Source organism: Canis aureus, chromosome 1 (genome assembly GCF_053574225.1).
Source record: "Canis aureus isolate CA01 chromosome 1, VMU_Caureus_v.1.0, whole genome shotgun sequence".
NCBI lineage: Eukaryota > Metazoa > Chordata > Mammalia > Carnivora > Canidae > Canis > Canis aureus.
In genome coordinates this window covers 47,888,647-47,905,869 of record NC_135611.1, presented here as the reverse complement: position 1 = coordinate 47,905,869, position 17,223 = coordinate 47,888,647, and the positions used below count along the sequence as shown (strand labels likewise).

General features: G+C 39.6%; 1 protein-coding gene and 1 pseudogene across 8 annotated transcripts in view; both read right to left on the bottom strand.

The window, feature by feature from the left end:
• Positions 1-17,223, bottom strand: part of SNX9 (sorting nexin 9) — a 114,607-nt gene that overhangs the window by 70,854 nt on the left and 26,530 nt on the right. The window contains exon 1 of one of the 8 annotated variants that reach the window (XM_077898308.1): positions 12,072-12,209. The exons of 6 other annotated variants lie outside the window; for them this stretch is intronic. Coding sequence is in view for 1 of the 2 variants with exons in the window: in XM_077898345.1 (XP_077754471.1) it covers positions 12,072-12,074 (3 nt within the window). In the remaining variant the exon portion in view is untranslated. Of the gene's footprint in view, positions 1-12,071; positions 12,210-17,223 lie in introns of those variants that run through there. One more of the 8 variants, XM_077898345.1, reaches the window with a different exon arrangement.
• On the bottom strand, positions 7,372-7,490 carry LOC144289051 (5S ribosomal RNA; annotated as a pseudogene).

The following is a 17,223-nucleotide window of genomic DNA, read 5'->3' as shown; positions in this document are numbered from 1 at the left end:
CTTAAAAACCAATGTCCACATACAAAGTAAATTCCCCTTAAAATCCAGACTCACCTGCCTGTTTTAACTTCCCTCTCCCTGCAAGATTTACAGAGTTCATTCTGGCCTAATCTCTAGGTTTTAAGTAGCTGGGATGCTCATGTAAAAGCTGAAAGCCAGAATATAAATCTAACAAAAGCAACTGAGACTGGCAATAAGGCTGGCACAGCTCCTACTCTCCAGGGCTCTGGGATCAGGCTCTGCCCGCTTTGGGCATTCCTGCAGCTGTATCCTAGACTACCCCACTGCCAAAGAATTCACATTCTCTGGACAGCACAGATCTTTTAAACTATAAAATCCTTTTACCCTACCCCATTTAGAGAGTAATTAGATTATTTGACTATATTCATAACTTTGGCTTCACTAAGCAAATAGATGACCAAAATTTCTCCTAGGCCCTTAGTCAAGTGATCTGCAAAAGGCCAATGTTCAGAGACTAAAGCCAAGGGTTAATTTTGTACCCAGAAAAAAAAAAAAAAGGCTTTGTTAAAATGCTTTATGCATATTTTACAAAGTCATAAATCTCTTGGTTCCCATCTTAGTTAAAATTCTCCCTGATATAAAGAAGCAAATTTAGTTAAAAATATGGGCCAGTGGCGCCTGGGTTGCCCAGTGGGTGAAATGTCTGCCTTTGGCTCAAGTCATGATCCCAGAGTCCTGGGACCATCAGGCTCCTTGCTCAGTGGGGAGTCTGTTTCTCCCTCTCCCTCTGCTCCCCTGCTTGTGCTCTCTTTCTCTGTCAAATACATAAATAAAATGTTAAAAAAAAATAAGAACATGGACCAATCCTTTGATATTCAGGCTGTAATCCAGGCCTTTGGGGAATTAGGAACACCTGTCTTTCTTTTACAAACCCCTAAAACCCAAACTGCAACTCTAGAAACAGGTTAAAGCTCACCAATCTCCAAGCTTCACCTATTCCTCTCACAAGGCTCGTACATATTATAAAGATCAGAATACTGGAACAAAATTGTTCTGCACCTAATAGAAACAAAATTAAGGTTTTGTTTGTATCTTGTCTGTGTATTATTTGGTGTGTCCATGTATATTGTAAATGTGAGATATTTTCTCTAATTCTGGATGATACTACTAAAATTAATTTGTAAAAGAGCTTTAGTTAAAGGCAAGCACTTGTAAGGCCAGGCCATTCTAAAACTCAGAAACTAACCCAAATGTTTTTCAAGTTCAAGTGATCTGGGACAATATTCAGTATTAAAACTAACTTAAGGTTGCTGGTTTAATTAAAGCAGACGTGTATTTAGAGTTATCAGCATTAAACATAAAACGTTTATTCTGCTTGTGTTTACTAAAAGTCAAGTAAGTTCATGATATCTCCGTTGCAAAATCTGCCAGAGCAAAAAACCAGAGTAACGGCTGATTTTGTCTGATGCCTCATCAAGTTTTATGGATAGTCTGGGCAAAACTGTTAAGAACAAGTAAATTAAACAGAGGTAAATAAAAACGGTTTGTAGGTAAACTTTTAAATACCTTCCAAAATCTTTCATAACCTAAAATTTTAAAGTCTTGCTAAGTTAAATGATGAGTTCATTGATTATCTAGATCATTTCCAGTAAGATAAAATAAGGAAACATAATCATACTTTGTGTTTTACTGAAAGTAAATGGGGGGGGGGGAACCACATTCATATAAAATATAAATCTGCCAATCTAAAGAATTCTGGTGTGACAGTTCACAATTGCTTACTACTTAGTTTCCACTAGAAATTAAGGTTTCTAAGCATTAAGAATTCTAACAAATGTAATTAAGACCGCTGGAAACAACAAGGGAAACAAGTTGATAGGTGAGGAAAATGAGACGTGCTTTTGATAAGAAAAAGTATGAGGAATGAAAATACCTATTGTTGGGGAAAAAGAAAATAATTTTGTCTTCAAGTGGGGCTGGTTATTTAAACAGGGAAAATTTAGGACAAAATCTGAATGTAAAAAAGAACCTTGTAGGGCAGCCCCGGTGGCGCAGCGGTTTAGCGTCGCCTGCAGCCTGGGGTGTGATCCTGGAGACCCGGGATCGGGTCCCGCATCAGGCTTCCTGTATGGAGCTTTCCCCTCTGCCTATGTCTCTGCCTCTCATGAATAAATAAATAAAATCTTTAAAAAAAAAACATTAAAAAAGAACCTTGTAGAAGATTTATGGAGAAACAATCTTTGGAAAGGAACTATGTGTGGTCGCCACTGGCTGAGATGAGGATAAATTTAAATAAGTAAATGAGTTTTAATATCAAAAGTACCCCAGTACAACATTTTTGGCCTTTTCTTTGTTAAAACTACAAACTTGAACTACTTGTCTTGAACTTGAACTACTGGTCTGTTCTCCCTAAGAAACTGTAAACAAAAGTTTTTCTTTACCTTTTAAGTTATCTACGTAAGAAATAATTATTCTATTTGCCAAAATAATTTCCTATGTTTATCAGCTCTTTGATTGCTTATGAAACCTGAGTCTTAAAACGAAAAGAGTTAAATTTTGCTCAGAACTTTGTAACCTCTATTTGCCTTTGAAATCTTATATTGTCATTGTGGTTAAATGGATAATTAAATATTGTTTCATAATGACATCATTCTATTTAATCAAATGCTCAAACCTTTTGATATTTCTGACATACATCCCAAAATCAATTTTTTAAAAAAGACTTTATTTATTTGAGAGAGACAGAGAGAAAGCACACATACAAGCAGGGGGAGCAGCCAAGGGAGAGGGAAAAGCAGGATCTCCACTGAACAGGGAGCCTAACATGGGACTCGATCCCAGGACTCTGGGATCATGACCTGAGCGGAAGGCAGATGCTTAACGCAAGCGGCCCCCAAAATCAATTTCTTTCTTTTTTTTTTTTTCTTCAAAAATCAATTTCTAAAGTAAAATCTTTTGACCACAATCTGAGGTGTTCCCAAGGGCCTGCAGAACATTTCAAAGATTTCTTTTTGAGAAAGTAAGGTAATTAGGCTTATTTGGTATGTTAAATTACATGTGAAGCATTGTCAAATAAATGATATTCCCATTATACTTATATAGATATGTTATTAAAATTAAGTGTTCTAAAAATTATATGAGACCCCTAGAAATCTGATGTCCTGGTATGTTATTATCCTAAAGTGTATGTCACAAAAATAACTAAATTTCCTTTGTCAATTGCACTGTCATGAACTCTAGTCAGACTTCAATCATGGCCATTTTAAAGTTTATCATCATTTACAGACAGTTATACTTTTACTCAGATGCCTTCAGAGAAGTTTCCACAAATGTGCTGCATCTTCAATGAGACTCATGAAAAAAAAAAAAAAAAACTGAGTAGCGGCATCTGGAAGCCTTCAGGTTATAAAACTGAACTAGATAAAAACTCTAAAACTAGTAGAAGAACTGGATTCAAGAATTAGTAATGCAGAACTGAGTAAGTTGAGGAAGATAATTACATTTTATGACTTTTTGTTTAACATTGCTGACTTTTTAAAAATGTTTCCCAGATTTAAAAAAAAATTTTTGCTCTAAGGTTGACTTACTGCAATTTGATAAAATACACTTTTTTTGGGACAAATTGAAACATTTCTTTTCTAAACCCTATTGGAGCCCTCCAGAATTCAGAAACTCTTAGTGAGTCTTCCTATATGTGCATGGCAATCTTTTTTTTGGCATAAGTTCAGTATGAATCTGTTCTCCTAATGACAGGATGCCACTGGAAACATTGGTTGTATCACCACATGACTGGAATGCCATATTTGAGAGAGACATGCATAGCCTCAGATGTGACGAGACAGCTTTAGGGAACTAACAAGTTTATGGAGCCAATAAAACTCCCTTAGAAATGTCAGCCTGGCACCTTGCTTACAGAGTTCCCAGCAGCCTGGCTATCATAGGTCTAACTTTAAGAATCCCCCTGTATCACCACTACCTGAAATGAGTTTGTCCAAACTGACCTGCTGTTATCAGGACTAAGACACTGGTTCACTGAGATAAAGCAACCTACCAGCTCAACACACAGCTTGAACTCAGGACCCTGAGATCAAGACCTGAGCTGAGATCAAGAGTCTGATCTGAGCCACCCAGGCGCCCCTCAGCTCAACTTTTAACATGTGAAACTCCCAGGCTGAGGGCTCAAGAGAAACTTCTGCCCCTCCATTAACTACACAGAAGAATCCACGTTGGGGGTCTTTCACCAAATAAGGCTTACTCGCTGAGATAACCCATCTGTATGGCAGGGCAACCATCTAATTACGTGATATCACTCTTCTCACTGCCTTGGAAAGTGCATTCCTTTCCTCTGGAGTCCCAGACCGCCATCCCCTTCTCCTTAGTTCAGAATGACACATACACTTCATTTTGCCTGTCATTGGAATTTTCACGTCTGTGTGGATTACCCAGACATATGCTATTAAATTTGACTTTTTCCAGTTAATCTGTCTCACGTCGCTTTGATTTGTAGTCCAGCTAGAAGGACCCTTTAAGGGACACGAACTCCTGCTCCCCTACAAAAGAAGTAGTCTGGGGCACCCAGGTGACAGAGTCAGTTGAACATCAGACTCTTGATTTCGGCTCAGGTTATGATCTAAGAGTCATGGAATGGAGCCCCACGTCAGGCTCAGTAGGGAGTTTGCTAGAAGGTTCTCTCCCACTGACCCTCCCCTTCAGCTTAAGCAAGCACACACACGTTCTCTCTCAAATCTTTAAAAATGAAAAAAAAAGAATTGGTTTCCTTAAATGTTCACAAGTAATGTGCTTAATATCTATTCAAGAATATAGTCAAGATGATAAAGTTCTGTTAAGGTTTTAATTTTAATAGTTGTTCTAGTAAAAGATCTTTTCCCAAAACAAGAAATTTCTACAAAGAACTAGTAGCAGCCATCAAGAACCACTGAAAACTTTTCTTATGCAAAAATTTCAGAAATAAAATCGGTGAAATTGATATGTTCAAGTGTTTTTTCCTAAAATGGGTTTGTATCCATTTTCCTGAAATATGATGCACTTAAGAGGAATTTTGTAACTAGTAATCAATTATATGAGCAATTTGAAAATTTCCAAGATATATTTAGGATAATCTTAAATCTGAGTGTAACAGAGGGCAATTATACAATCACAAGAGGAACAGAAAAGAAGTTCTGAATAGCCATCATAAATAAATCACATTGTACCATCCATTTCCACATTCCCCCTCCCTGTATTCCACGCATGGAGAATAGTTGTGGAAAGCACTGAGGACCAAGGAAATCCTCAGAACCAAACCAAACCATGCTGCTAGAGATTGGGATGATTTTAAGAGACTTTCTACCCAAACTCACCCGGATCAAAGCTTATTTATGTATTGTATATAAGAACAATCAGACAAAGGTGTTTTAATAGTTATTTGCTTAGGTGGCATCAAACTGGTCATATCATATATAACATCACTATGACCAAGTAATATGCCAAAACACACACTTCTGACACCCACATGTGACAGCCTGTTCTGCCCACTGCTTCATAATGGCACATACATACGAAAAGTTAACTGGATTTTTTATTTTTAAGGCTATATCAAAATGACTGCATTATACTGAACACTTTGATGTAGTTGCTTTAAATTGGGGCCAGTTTTTCTTTCTGTAAAGGGCAGGATACTAAACACTTTAAGTTTTGCAAGTCTTACAATCGGTCTCTGCTGTACTTTAAAGCTACCATACACGGTATGCAAATGACTGTGGCTGCATTCCAATAAAACTTTATTTACAAAAAACACATGGCAGGCTGGATCTTGCTCATGGGCCACAATTTGCTAATCCCTATAACATGGCTGGGAACAAAGTTATTTTTAAAAAATCAATATACATTGCACGACTTATAAAGGAAAGAATCTTTGTAATTCTTTTCACAAATAATTACTCTTTCTAATATAGAGAGCTTCTAGAACTTAAGAAAAAAGATCAGCAACCCAGAAAAATGGGCAGAGGAACAAATAGTTCATAGGAAAATATAAATGGTACTTAAATATATGAAAAAAAAAAGCCTGATTTTACATAAAGAAAGAAAAATTAATTTGGGAGAGGTTGCCAGATTTCCATTAGGAGCTGTATCATTTAAACTACCACCAGCAAAATACGTATATATGAGAGTAATGGTTCTCTGTATCTTCACAGACAGAATAAATTACCCAGCTTTTGAATTTTCTGCCAATTGGGAAAGAGAAAAATGCTATCTCAATATAGTTTTAAAGATAAATGGACTCTGACTCAGAATCTCATTTTGGGACTCCACTCTCAAGATGCACCTCTTTGTACCAGGGTATTTACAACAGCACAATCTGCCATGTCAAAGGACTGTACACAACCCTGGTGTCTGGTCATAAGGAACTGGCTGAATGAACCATGGTCTGTCACAAGAGTGTAGACCAAGCTTCAGAAGGGATATAGAATAGCTACTTCTTTCCTACGCAGGATATTTATATTTGCCAGTATTTCCACCAAAAAGCACTAGAAAAATCAATTATTTTAAAATTGGTTACCTATAGAGATGGGAGAGTAGGAGTGGATTTCTTTTCACATCATTTCCACGTTAACTGTGTACATGTCCCGCCTGCCCTAGAATTCTCCATTAAAATAAGAGGAGAGAAAGACCATTTACAGTAATAGCAAAAAATAGAAACCTATTTGGAAAAAGCTTTACAGTGTTCCTGAAAGACACTGAAAATTGGAAAAGCTACAGAGTGTGGCAGATTATTTGCCAAAGTGGCCACAAGAAATCCTCCTCTCTCTATATGGATATCACCTTTGCAATGTGACTTTGCCACTCTTCCCAATAAGAAGTGAAGGCTACTTTCCTACTACCTCTTGGTTCTGGTCTTGTTCATGCACTCGTCTTGGCCAACACAGTAACATCAAATGTGACAGAAGGAAAGGCATGAAAGGCACTTGCACATCGAGCCTTGCTCTGTCTTGTTACCAGGCTCGCCTCTGTGCCCACTGAGCCAGCCAGGGTTGGCCTCTGCAGACGAGGCCATTGCACCCCAGCCAGCCAAGCTGTACACTGTGAGAGTCCAGCATTGTGGGCAGGCCACTCAAAGCTTATCCAGCCTCAGCTGGGCTTTCTAGATCACAGGAACCACCCACAGCCTACCCACGGAACTAAAGAAAAATTCTTTGTTGTTTTAAGTTACTGAGTTTGGGGGTACTTTCTTATGCAACAGAAACTTAATTTATACAAAGAACCTTCCCATGTTTTTAGATGGGAAGCCCCAGGATCATTAAGATAGCATCTCTGTTTACCGTTTTTTTTTTTTTTTAATTTTTATTTATTTATGATAGTCACACACGGGGGGGGGGGGGGGGGGGCAGACACACAGGCAGAGGGAGAAGCAGACTCCATGCACCGGGAGCCTGACGTGGTCTCCCATCCAAGTACTAACCAGGCCCGACCCTGCTTAGCTTCCGAGATCAGACGAGATCGGGCGCGTTCAGGGTGGTATGGCCGTAGACGCCTGACGTGGGATTCAATCCCGGGTCTCCAGGATCGTGCCCTGGGCCAAAGGCAGGCGCCAAACCGCTGCGCCACCCAGGGATCCCTGTTTACCGGTTTTAATAAAAATCTGAACAGTTTTTTTTTTTTTTTTCCTGAAACAGAACAAACTGATCCTAAAATTTGTTTTGGCCATATAAATACACAAGAATAGCAGAAAAAAAAAAGTTTTTTTCACAGAAAGACAAGCAGAGACTAGAATAAGTAGAAAGTTCACAACGAGTCCCAAAGACACATACAGTAGCAGGATGCAACAAAGTAGTATGACCGGCATTATATTGTTTTACAATAAACGAGCAGATCTCTAGGGAAAAAAAAAACAAAGTGAATCACCACCTCATGCCTTACACCAATATAAATTCCAGGTTGGAACAAAGATTTACATGAAAAGAAGGAAAGCAGGAAGGTAGAGAGGGAGGGAAGGAAGAAGGAAGGAAGGAAAGGAAGGGGTAAGGGAGGGAGGGATCACAGAGCTAGTACCCAGATTACAATCGTCAAATCGCATTTTTCATCAAATGGCATCAGATTTACTAAAAAAAGGCTGATTTCAGGTTTCAAAGAAAAAAAAAACAACAAACACACAAGAACAAAACCCACACACAGTATACAAAGATGGGCCAGGGAATCTTTTCCTTCAGATATTAAGACACTAGCAAAACCTGCTATGACCCTATCAAAAAGACACAGGCTCCAACTTGCAGAGGACCTTGCTGTCCAAAGAAGGGACAATATAAGCGTCAATAAGGACAAGGATTACAGTAGCCCGAAACATCAAATTTATTTAAATCTGTGAGTTAAAAATGATAAAAATAATTGGTCACTATTATAGGATACTAGGGAACCAATGCATTTTGAAAACCAGTAAATATAGGTAAAACAAAGCAGGCATTTATCCTGCCCCTCCTTTACAAATTGTAGCACTAACTAATCAAGTAATAGATAAGTGTCTGTTTATAAAAATATTCTAGGTAATACAAAATGGTGCAATCACTATGGAGATCAATATGGGTTTTCTTAAAATATTTAAAAAATAGAACTACCATATGACCCAATAATTCTGAGTATTAATCCAAAAGAACTGAAATCTGGATCTCAAGAGATACTGGCAGTCCCATACTTACTGTAGCATTATTCATAATAGACAAGGTATGGAAACAACCTAAATGTCCTTTGACAGATGAATGGGTAAGGAAAATGTGGTATATACATACATATATGATAGAGTATTATTCAGCTTTAAAAAAAAGAAAATCTGCAACATGCATAAATGTGGATGAACCTTGAAGACAGTTTATAAATGAAATAGATGAAAAAGGAATAATAGAACTAGAACATCATTTTCAATCCCTAATAATTTAATGCATCTAAGCATAGTACCTCCAAAAGCCAGAAACCATTTGCCTTCTGACGGAATGCAATGCCAATTACGAAAAATACTTGAAAAGATAAAAGAGATTGCATCTTATGGCCACTTTAGATCCTCATACCAATTTATAGGAAAGATAAAGGAATATATTAAATTATGCAATGAGTATGTGATAAGAAAACCCAGATGTGGGACACCTGGGTGGCTCAGCAGTTGAGTCTGCCTTCAGCTCAGGTCATGATCCTGGGGTCTTGGGATCGAGTCCTGCATCAGGCTCCCTGTGAGGAGCCTGCTTCTCCCTCTGCCTAAGTCTCTTCCACTCTCTATGTCTATCTCATGAGAAGAAAAGAAAGAAAAGAAAAGAAAAGAAAAGAAAAGAAAAGAAAAGAAAAGAAAAGAAAAGAAAAGAAAAGGAAGAAAAGAAAAGAAAAGGAAGAAAAAGAAGAAAAAGGAAAAGAAGGAAAAGGAAAAGAAGGAAAAGAAAGAAAGAAAAAGAAAGAAAGAAAAGAAAGAAAAAAAAAAGAAAAGAAAAGAAAAGAAAAGAAAAGAAAAGAAAAGAAAAGCCCAGATCTAGTAAATTATAGAATCCATTTTCTCTAACAAATCTCAAAGACAGAAACAAGCCTGTTGGGGGAGGGAGTAGAATAGGAGAACCCATAAACTAGGAGATTTAGGAAATTGATCCCAACTGCAATATACGTCGACTTTATTTAGATTCTGAGTCCAACAGAATGCAAAAAAGGTTATAATATGAAAACTGAAAATCTGAATATTTAAGAGTTATGTGATACTTAAAAGTATTCAATTTTTAGGTATCAAAATGGTATTGAGGTTATAATTTTATTTATTTATTTTTAATAAATCATCTCTTTAAGGTTTACTGATGAGAGAGAGAGAGAGCTAGCGCAAGCACACAGGCACAGGGTTGGGGAGGGGGGCAGTGGACAGAAGGAAAGAAACCTGAGCAGACTCCTCTCTCAGCAGGAGCCAGATGCAGGACTCAATCTCACGACCCTGAGATCACCACCCCACCTGAAACCAAGAGTCTGAGGCTCAACTGACTATGCCACCCAGGCACCCCTGTGGTTATATTTTTAAAGGACTACCCATATTTAGAAACATACACAAAAATATTTACTGATGAAGAATTGCATTTCTTCAGAAATAATGCAAGAGCAGAGGAATGGGATGGGGTCTGGACCAAATGAGTCAACGGTTGTTGAAGCTGGGTAATGGGCATTTAGGCTTCGTTATACTATTGTTTTGGAAATGTTTGACATTCCATAAGAGAAAAGGCTTTTTGGGAAACTATAAAAGGTACCAAAGGAAATCTTAGGAAAATTAAAAAAAATAATCCTGCAGTAGAAGAGGACTTCAAATGTGAAACAGAATCTTAATATTCTTAAAAGGGAGGGAGAGTGAAATTTCTCTTCACCCAAATAAAACATACCTGCTTTGCCTGGCAAAAGCCAATATAAATAAGATAAAAATAAATGACAAATGAGTAAAAAAAACACTTGCAATTCATATCACAGACTAAAGGTTAGTTCCCCTACTCTACAGAGTTAACTACAAATCAGTTAAAGGGGGAAAAAAAAAGATGGTTCTAAAAATTGTAAAACATAACTTCTAAAACTAAACAAATATTTTTTCACCTATCAGCATAGCAAGGAAACAAAAATGAAACTCATAACATCATGTTGATGAAGACGTAGGTTCAGGGAAATAGGTTATTCCTATAGTGCAGATGAAGTGAGAGGCAATTCTGGTAATGTCTGTCAGAATTACACACACATCCTCTCTTACTCAGAAATTCCACTTCTAGGAATTCATCCCCTAGAAATACTCACATGTTTGCAAAGTGACGCGCATCAAAGGGTATTCACTGCAGCACTGTTTTGTAGGGACTGGTACAAAATAGAGTGTCCGCAGGAAGCAGAGCACCATGCTCCAGCAAAAAAGAATGAGGGTTTGCTCATTTTTCAGAAGTGCAATTATCTCTAATGAATGCGTTAAGAAAATAAAGCAAAGTATACCTTTTGTGCAGAAAAGGGGGGAAATGCCTCTGCTTGTATGTACATAGAATATCTCTGTAAGGACAGTAAAAAAAACCAGTAACATAGCCCCAAGGAGAGAAGCCAGCTGGCTGGGGGAGGGGACAGATAAGAGAAGAATTTCCAGAATCATCCCCTTTGCACCATTTTAGTGTTGTTGTTTTAACTAATATAAATGTACCCCTGGTCAACAAAATTAAAAATTGAAATCATGGTTTTGTACCTCCACCCAGGAAGCTCAGAACCTGTTGAAAATACCACAATCTATTGGGGAATGCTTCCTTGGTTGTAACAAAACACAAAATGCTCCAAAGTGCAAGAGGACTGGGAGGCCAACAGAATCTGTACTAAAGGCTACATCTTTCTGGAGCTCTCATTCTGAGTACTGTCACTTTCATTGCACAAAAATATATATGTAATACATTTTACAACAACAAAAGCAACACAATTATGTTTAGAGAAGGAAAAGTTTAAAAATGTTCTCCCCCCCCCCCCGCCCCCTTGCAAAGGGCACAAAACTCTAACAGAGTTGAAAGTAGCCTTCAAACATCATGCATTTGCCACACATATTTGCACACACAGAACCAATTAGAAACACCACGGTACCTATGCTCTTCTACGCTTCATGTTTTATTTAATCTTAGGATTGTTGCTATCTGCACATCTACCTTGTTCTCTAACACAGCTGCAAGGTTACTAACCCACTTTGCAACTTCTAAGGCAAAGCCCAAGACAACTTAGCTGTGGTTAGGAAGGTAACTTTACCCCCACCCTAAATTAAAATACTTTTATTGTTTTTTCCTGATTATAAAAGGACACATGTAACTAAAAGGGGGCAGAAAGTTGAAAAGCAAACAGTACCCCAAATTCTAAAGACAACAGTTGAAAACTTACATACTCTATTAACAAGGTCTGCCTGCCACCACCACCCCTGCCCCCCTGCCAACCCAGCACTGGGTGTTGATAATGGTTTTCACCCCCACCTCCCCAACACACACACACACACACACACACACACACACACACACACACACAAGGGAAAGGAAATGTAATCGTTGTCAACATGGTGACGATGAGCTGACTTTGGAGCCAGACCACGCAGGGTCAACTCTCTACTTTACCATTTCAACAGCTTTCTAAACTTGGCCAAATTCCTTCAAGACTGTCTCAAATTCCTCCAGAATAAGATAAGGATAACAGCATGTGCCTTGTGACACAAGTGATAAATGAAGTCATTAATGCGAAATGCTTAGAACAGTGACTGGCACAAAGGGCCCAGTAAATGTCAGTTATCACGACCTCTGGGTCACTTGAACATTATATATACATTCCGTGTTGGGCTAAAAGTTGTAGCATAACTGTCCTCTTTCCAGCCTACCAAGAGGTCTGAACTAGCCTTGGGGTTCAAGACAAAGAACTGAGTACTGGGTTACTTATTCCCTCAGAAGGTGTTTCTGTAATCTGTTATTTCACCAGGTCTCCTGAGAACCAGCCCCACCTCCCAGCAGAGTCTAAGATCCCCTGCCCCCCACCCCTGTGTATATGTAGTATTGTGTGCAGGTGGGAAATGACAGCAGAGTGGAGGATAATCTGCAGGGAGTCCCTCAACCCCAATCTTTTGTAAAAATAATAGGATAATGAAAATTCAATAAGAAAACCAAGTCTAAGATAAACTGGCAAAAATCAAAAGTTGATCTGTAAATAATAACTTGATAAAAAAAATACAATTGGGAGGACATTCCCAATAGCAACAAAACCAAACCACAAAGCCCAAGAGATAACCATGGGCATGATGAACCTTAGTGAAGAAAGGCACATCAATAAATCATATCACATTCCTGAGAACAAAGGGATAACCATAAAGATGTCAGTCTATATACTGCAGTTTCACCCAAAATCTCAAGGGGATATTTTGGGAGAAAGTACAAATAAACTCATCCCAAACATATTGCAACCACTGAAAAAAGGGCACCTGAAACATACTATGACTTCAGAAATACAGAATGACAATACCTTATTTTTAGCACTTCAAAGCCACAAACAAAAAAGGACCGTGTTAAAATCTTTCAACATTTCATCTAGCTCTTTAATACAAACTCAGCATAGTTTCTAAAATGGCACAAAGTACCTTGAAATATTTATTTTCCCCATGACAGTGAAAACTTTGTTCAGATTAAACTGTCCTGTAAGATAAATTCTTGTTTCAGCCATTAGCCCCTTTCAGTTAGTGCTAATAATCATGGTGGGCAAGTACTACTTAGTCTTTACTACACTGATTACTTTGTACTGAGAACTCCAACACTCCCACTTGGGGGGGAAAATACATGATCTCATGAAAGTTAAGAGAAATAGTCATCACAAAGGAATCTGTCAAAATATTGTATTACATTCAGTGCCTTAAATTCCTCACGTGAACTGAAATTTCCCCTAAATCTGTATTTCTTAAATACAAAGATTCCCAGAGCTCATTTGTGCACTGGGGAAAGGTATAGGAAAGAGGATCTGAGCCATCATGCAGTCCACTGTTATCTGGCGACCTTGCAGATAAACTGTGAAACACCAAGTATGTGCAGGATGACAAAAATGAATGTGTGCCCTAGAACTCCAGTATCATTGTCTTGGTATAACCTGAATCCACTGAGGGCCTTGGAAGGATTAAACTATTAAAAGTGAAATTAAAGAGACTACAGTACAGACCAAATAAAACAGAGAAGATAAAGACTAGTACATTAAGTCACACACCAAATTTCAGTAGTTAAAATAACAAGATCAGAATCATAGTAGAAGGCCACAGTGGAGGAACTGGTACTAGATTTTCCCTCTTACCACATACAGCAAAAATAAAAAATAAAAAAAAAATACTGGACAAAACACGTGAAACAACCGTTTCCAGATCTTGAGCAAAAGGGCAGAACAGGACAGTGAACTCCAAGAGAAGGGAAGCAGATGAAGTGAACCCCAGGATGGCCCCAACCTTCTGCCTGGAGGCACCTTCAGAACCAACCACTAAGAGAAGAATCCAAGCAGAGAGCCCCACGCAGAAAGCACAGGTCCTGCTAAGGTGAAGAGACAGTGAGCCTAGAACTCCAGGAGGCTCAGCAACAGAGGACAGACTCTCAGAAAGCAGCTACCCAAAGAAAAAGCTCCAGATATCTGCACCAAGGTCTCCTTGAGCCTGCTGATGGATACTAAGATGCACACAATAGGGTAAAACTCTTTAAGACAAAGCAGACAACAATTACAGGGGAGCTCAGAAAATGCTGAGGTCAGGCAGGGCTGGAGTTGTGACAAGCCAGAGTGGAGAAGCTTCACTGAATACATCCAAAGCATTCATGGTAGCAACCCCAACAGGGCTGGGGTTGGGCTAAAAGCACCCTAGGATAAGATTACTGTGGACACTCCTCTTGCCCCCTCAAAACTTAGAATAAGTCTTGAAAAAACTGGACTGATTCACAAGTAATTTAAGTGCCCACCAAAGACACCTTAACAACCTTTAAAGGGAGAACACAAAATCCAGACACTCAGCAACATGCCAACACAATGTCCACTATCCAATAAAAAAAATTAATAAAAAAAAATTAATAGACAAGCCAAGAAAGAGAAAAATGTGACCCAGGACAAAAACATCCATCACTACAAACCACCAGGAAATGACAGACATAATAAAATTGGCAGACACTTTAGAACAGCTACTATAAATATGTTCAAGGACTTAAAGGAACATATGATGATGATGAGAAAAATGGATGTTATATAAAAAAAAGATTCCAATGGAATGACCAGAGCTGTAAAATGCAATTTCTGAAATTAAAAAGTTTACCAGATGGGCTCAATGGAAAATCAGACACTTCAGGAGAAAGGATCAGTGAACCTAAAGAAACAGCAACAGAAAGAAAAGAGGCTGACACAGGGGCAGGGCCTTTGTCTAACACAGGTGTGTTGGAATCCCAGAGGGGCAGGGAGGTAGTACAGAAATTTCTGAAGTAGTCATGGCAAGAATTTTCCAACCTGATGAAACCCACCAATTCAAGAACCCTTAGAATAACACCCCACATACACACACTAAAAAACCACACACACACAAAACAAATACACAAAGAGACGTCATAATCAAGTCGCTGAACACCAGCCATAAGAGAAAAGTCCTGAAAGCAAACCACAGGGGGAAAAAAAGAGATACATGACATACAAAGAAACAGCAACTGAAGACCAGAAACAACACAGACCAGAAACAACAGGAGTCAACATCCAAGTGCTAAAAAGTAACAAAGACCATCAACCTAGGATTCTGTACACAGCAAAATATCCTTCAGAGATTATTGGTAAAATAAAGACATTTTCAGCCAAACAAAAGCCAAGAGCAACCAACAAACTGACACTACGAAAAATATTAAGGGAAGCTCTTTCATCAAAGGAGAATGACACAGAACGGAAACCTGAATACACACACACAGACCATAAACAAATGTCATATAAAAAATTCTCATTGTTTATTTTCCCTAAAAGAAAATGATTTTTAAAAGATGACTTTTATTTTATTATTATTATTTTTAAATATTTTGTTTATTTATTCATGAGAGACACAGAGAGAGAGAGGCAGAGACATAGGCAGAGGGAGAAGCAGGCTCCTTGCAGAGAGCCTGATGTGAGACTTGATCCCAGATCCTGGGATCACGCCCTGAGCCGAAGGCAGATGCTCAACTGCTGAGCCACCCAGGTGTGCTGACTTTTTTTTTGTTTTAAGATTTATTTATTCATTTGAGAAAGAGAGGCAGCGAGTCGGGGAGGGGGGGGCGGGGGGGGGGAATCCTCAGACTCCTGCTGAGTGCAGAGCCTCAAGCAGCTCAATCCCATGACCCCATGACCCATGAAACCAAGAGCTGGATGCTTAACTGACTGAGCCACCCAGACACTCCTGAAGCTGACTGGCTTTTAAACCAAGAACGGCAGCAGTGTATTGTGGGGTTTATAATACCAAGAAAGCAGACATACCAGACAGACAGACAGAGAACAGGAGGGAGATCTGGACGGGACCCCCCCGCCCCAGGGGGCAGAGTCAGAGTGTGTTAAGGCACAGGTGCATACTGTGATCCTGAAAGCAATCGGGAAGAAAGAAAAAAAATGAGAAAAAGAAACATATATGAATAAATAGCTAATATGCCAGTGATAAAGGTGAAAAGGAATACTATCAAAAATCTAAATAAAAGAAAAAGAAAAAACTTAAACCAAAGACAGGTGCAGCAAATGAAGAAAGAGCAGGAGGTTACACCTGAGCCAAATCGAATCAATAATCACTTTAAATGTCAGTAGTCTAAATGCCTCGATGGTGAGAGACTGTCTCTTGATGACACAGTGAGACCACGATAATAAGTAGTCTGTAAGGAGAGTGTCAGGAGGAAAGGAGACAATGGGCTGAAGAGCCGGAGAACAAAGCTGCCAGCGGAGGGCCAGGGTGCTGAGGGCCGAGCTCCTATTGGGATGCAGGCTGGGGGGACAGACGGCCCGCTGGCTGGGAGACCGTGTCACATACACGTCTGGTGCCATCACATTCAGGGGCCCCGTGCATCTGGGTCACTGGATGTGCATGGAAGCAGGGTCGGAGTCATCCCCAAACAGCAACACTAGACAGGGAAGGTGAGCAGTGAGGAGGGAAGGAGGCCATCAGGGCCCCTTTTTGCTGAAGATAATTGGTCCCAGGAAAAAGGCCAATTTGACAAAAGCTAACTTCAAAAGGTGACAAAGATGTCCTAATATAGGGGGCAAATTTCAGCTTCACAGAAGCTGGAAGAGTGGGGTCCTGGGTCTACCCTCCCACCTTCCACAACTCAGACACCGAACAAAATATGTGAAACAACAGTTTTCAGGCCATGGCCAACAGGCGACCCGGGACAGTGCTCCCGGAGAGGCCACAGGGACTGTGGCCACAGGGCGGGCGGGAAGGAAGCCCAAGCGAAGCCTGTCATCTCTCTGCACGGAGGACCCAGAGACAGGACTGGGGGAGGGCGGATGGCAAAGAGGGGGCAGGAAACAGCTGCGCGGGGGCTGTGTTCTGGAGATCTGCAGAGGGGCCCTTCCTCTGCGTCTCCAACTGAGGACGGGTCAGCATGTGCATGCAAGGAAACCGCCCAGCCATGCAGGAAGAACCACATATGCAGCAGGCAGAACCATCTCCAGAGTTCACAGAGGGCAGGAAATAGCTAGGGTTCACCCCAGCCCTAGTGGAAAAAGCTGGTGATAAAGGACATTGGATAATTGTTCAGACAGGTAGCCCCT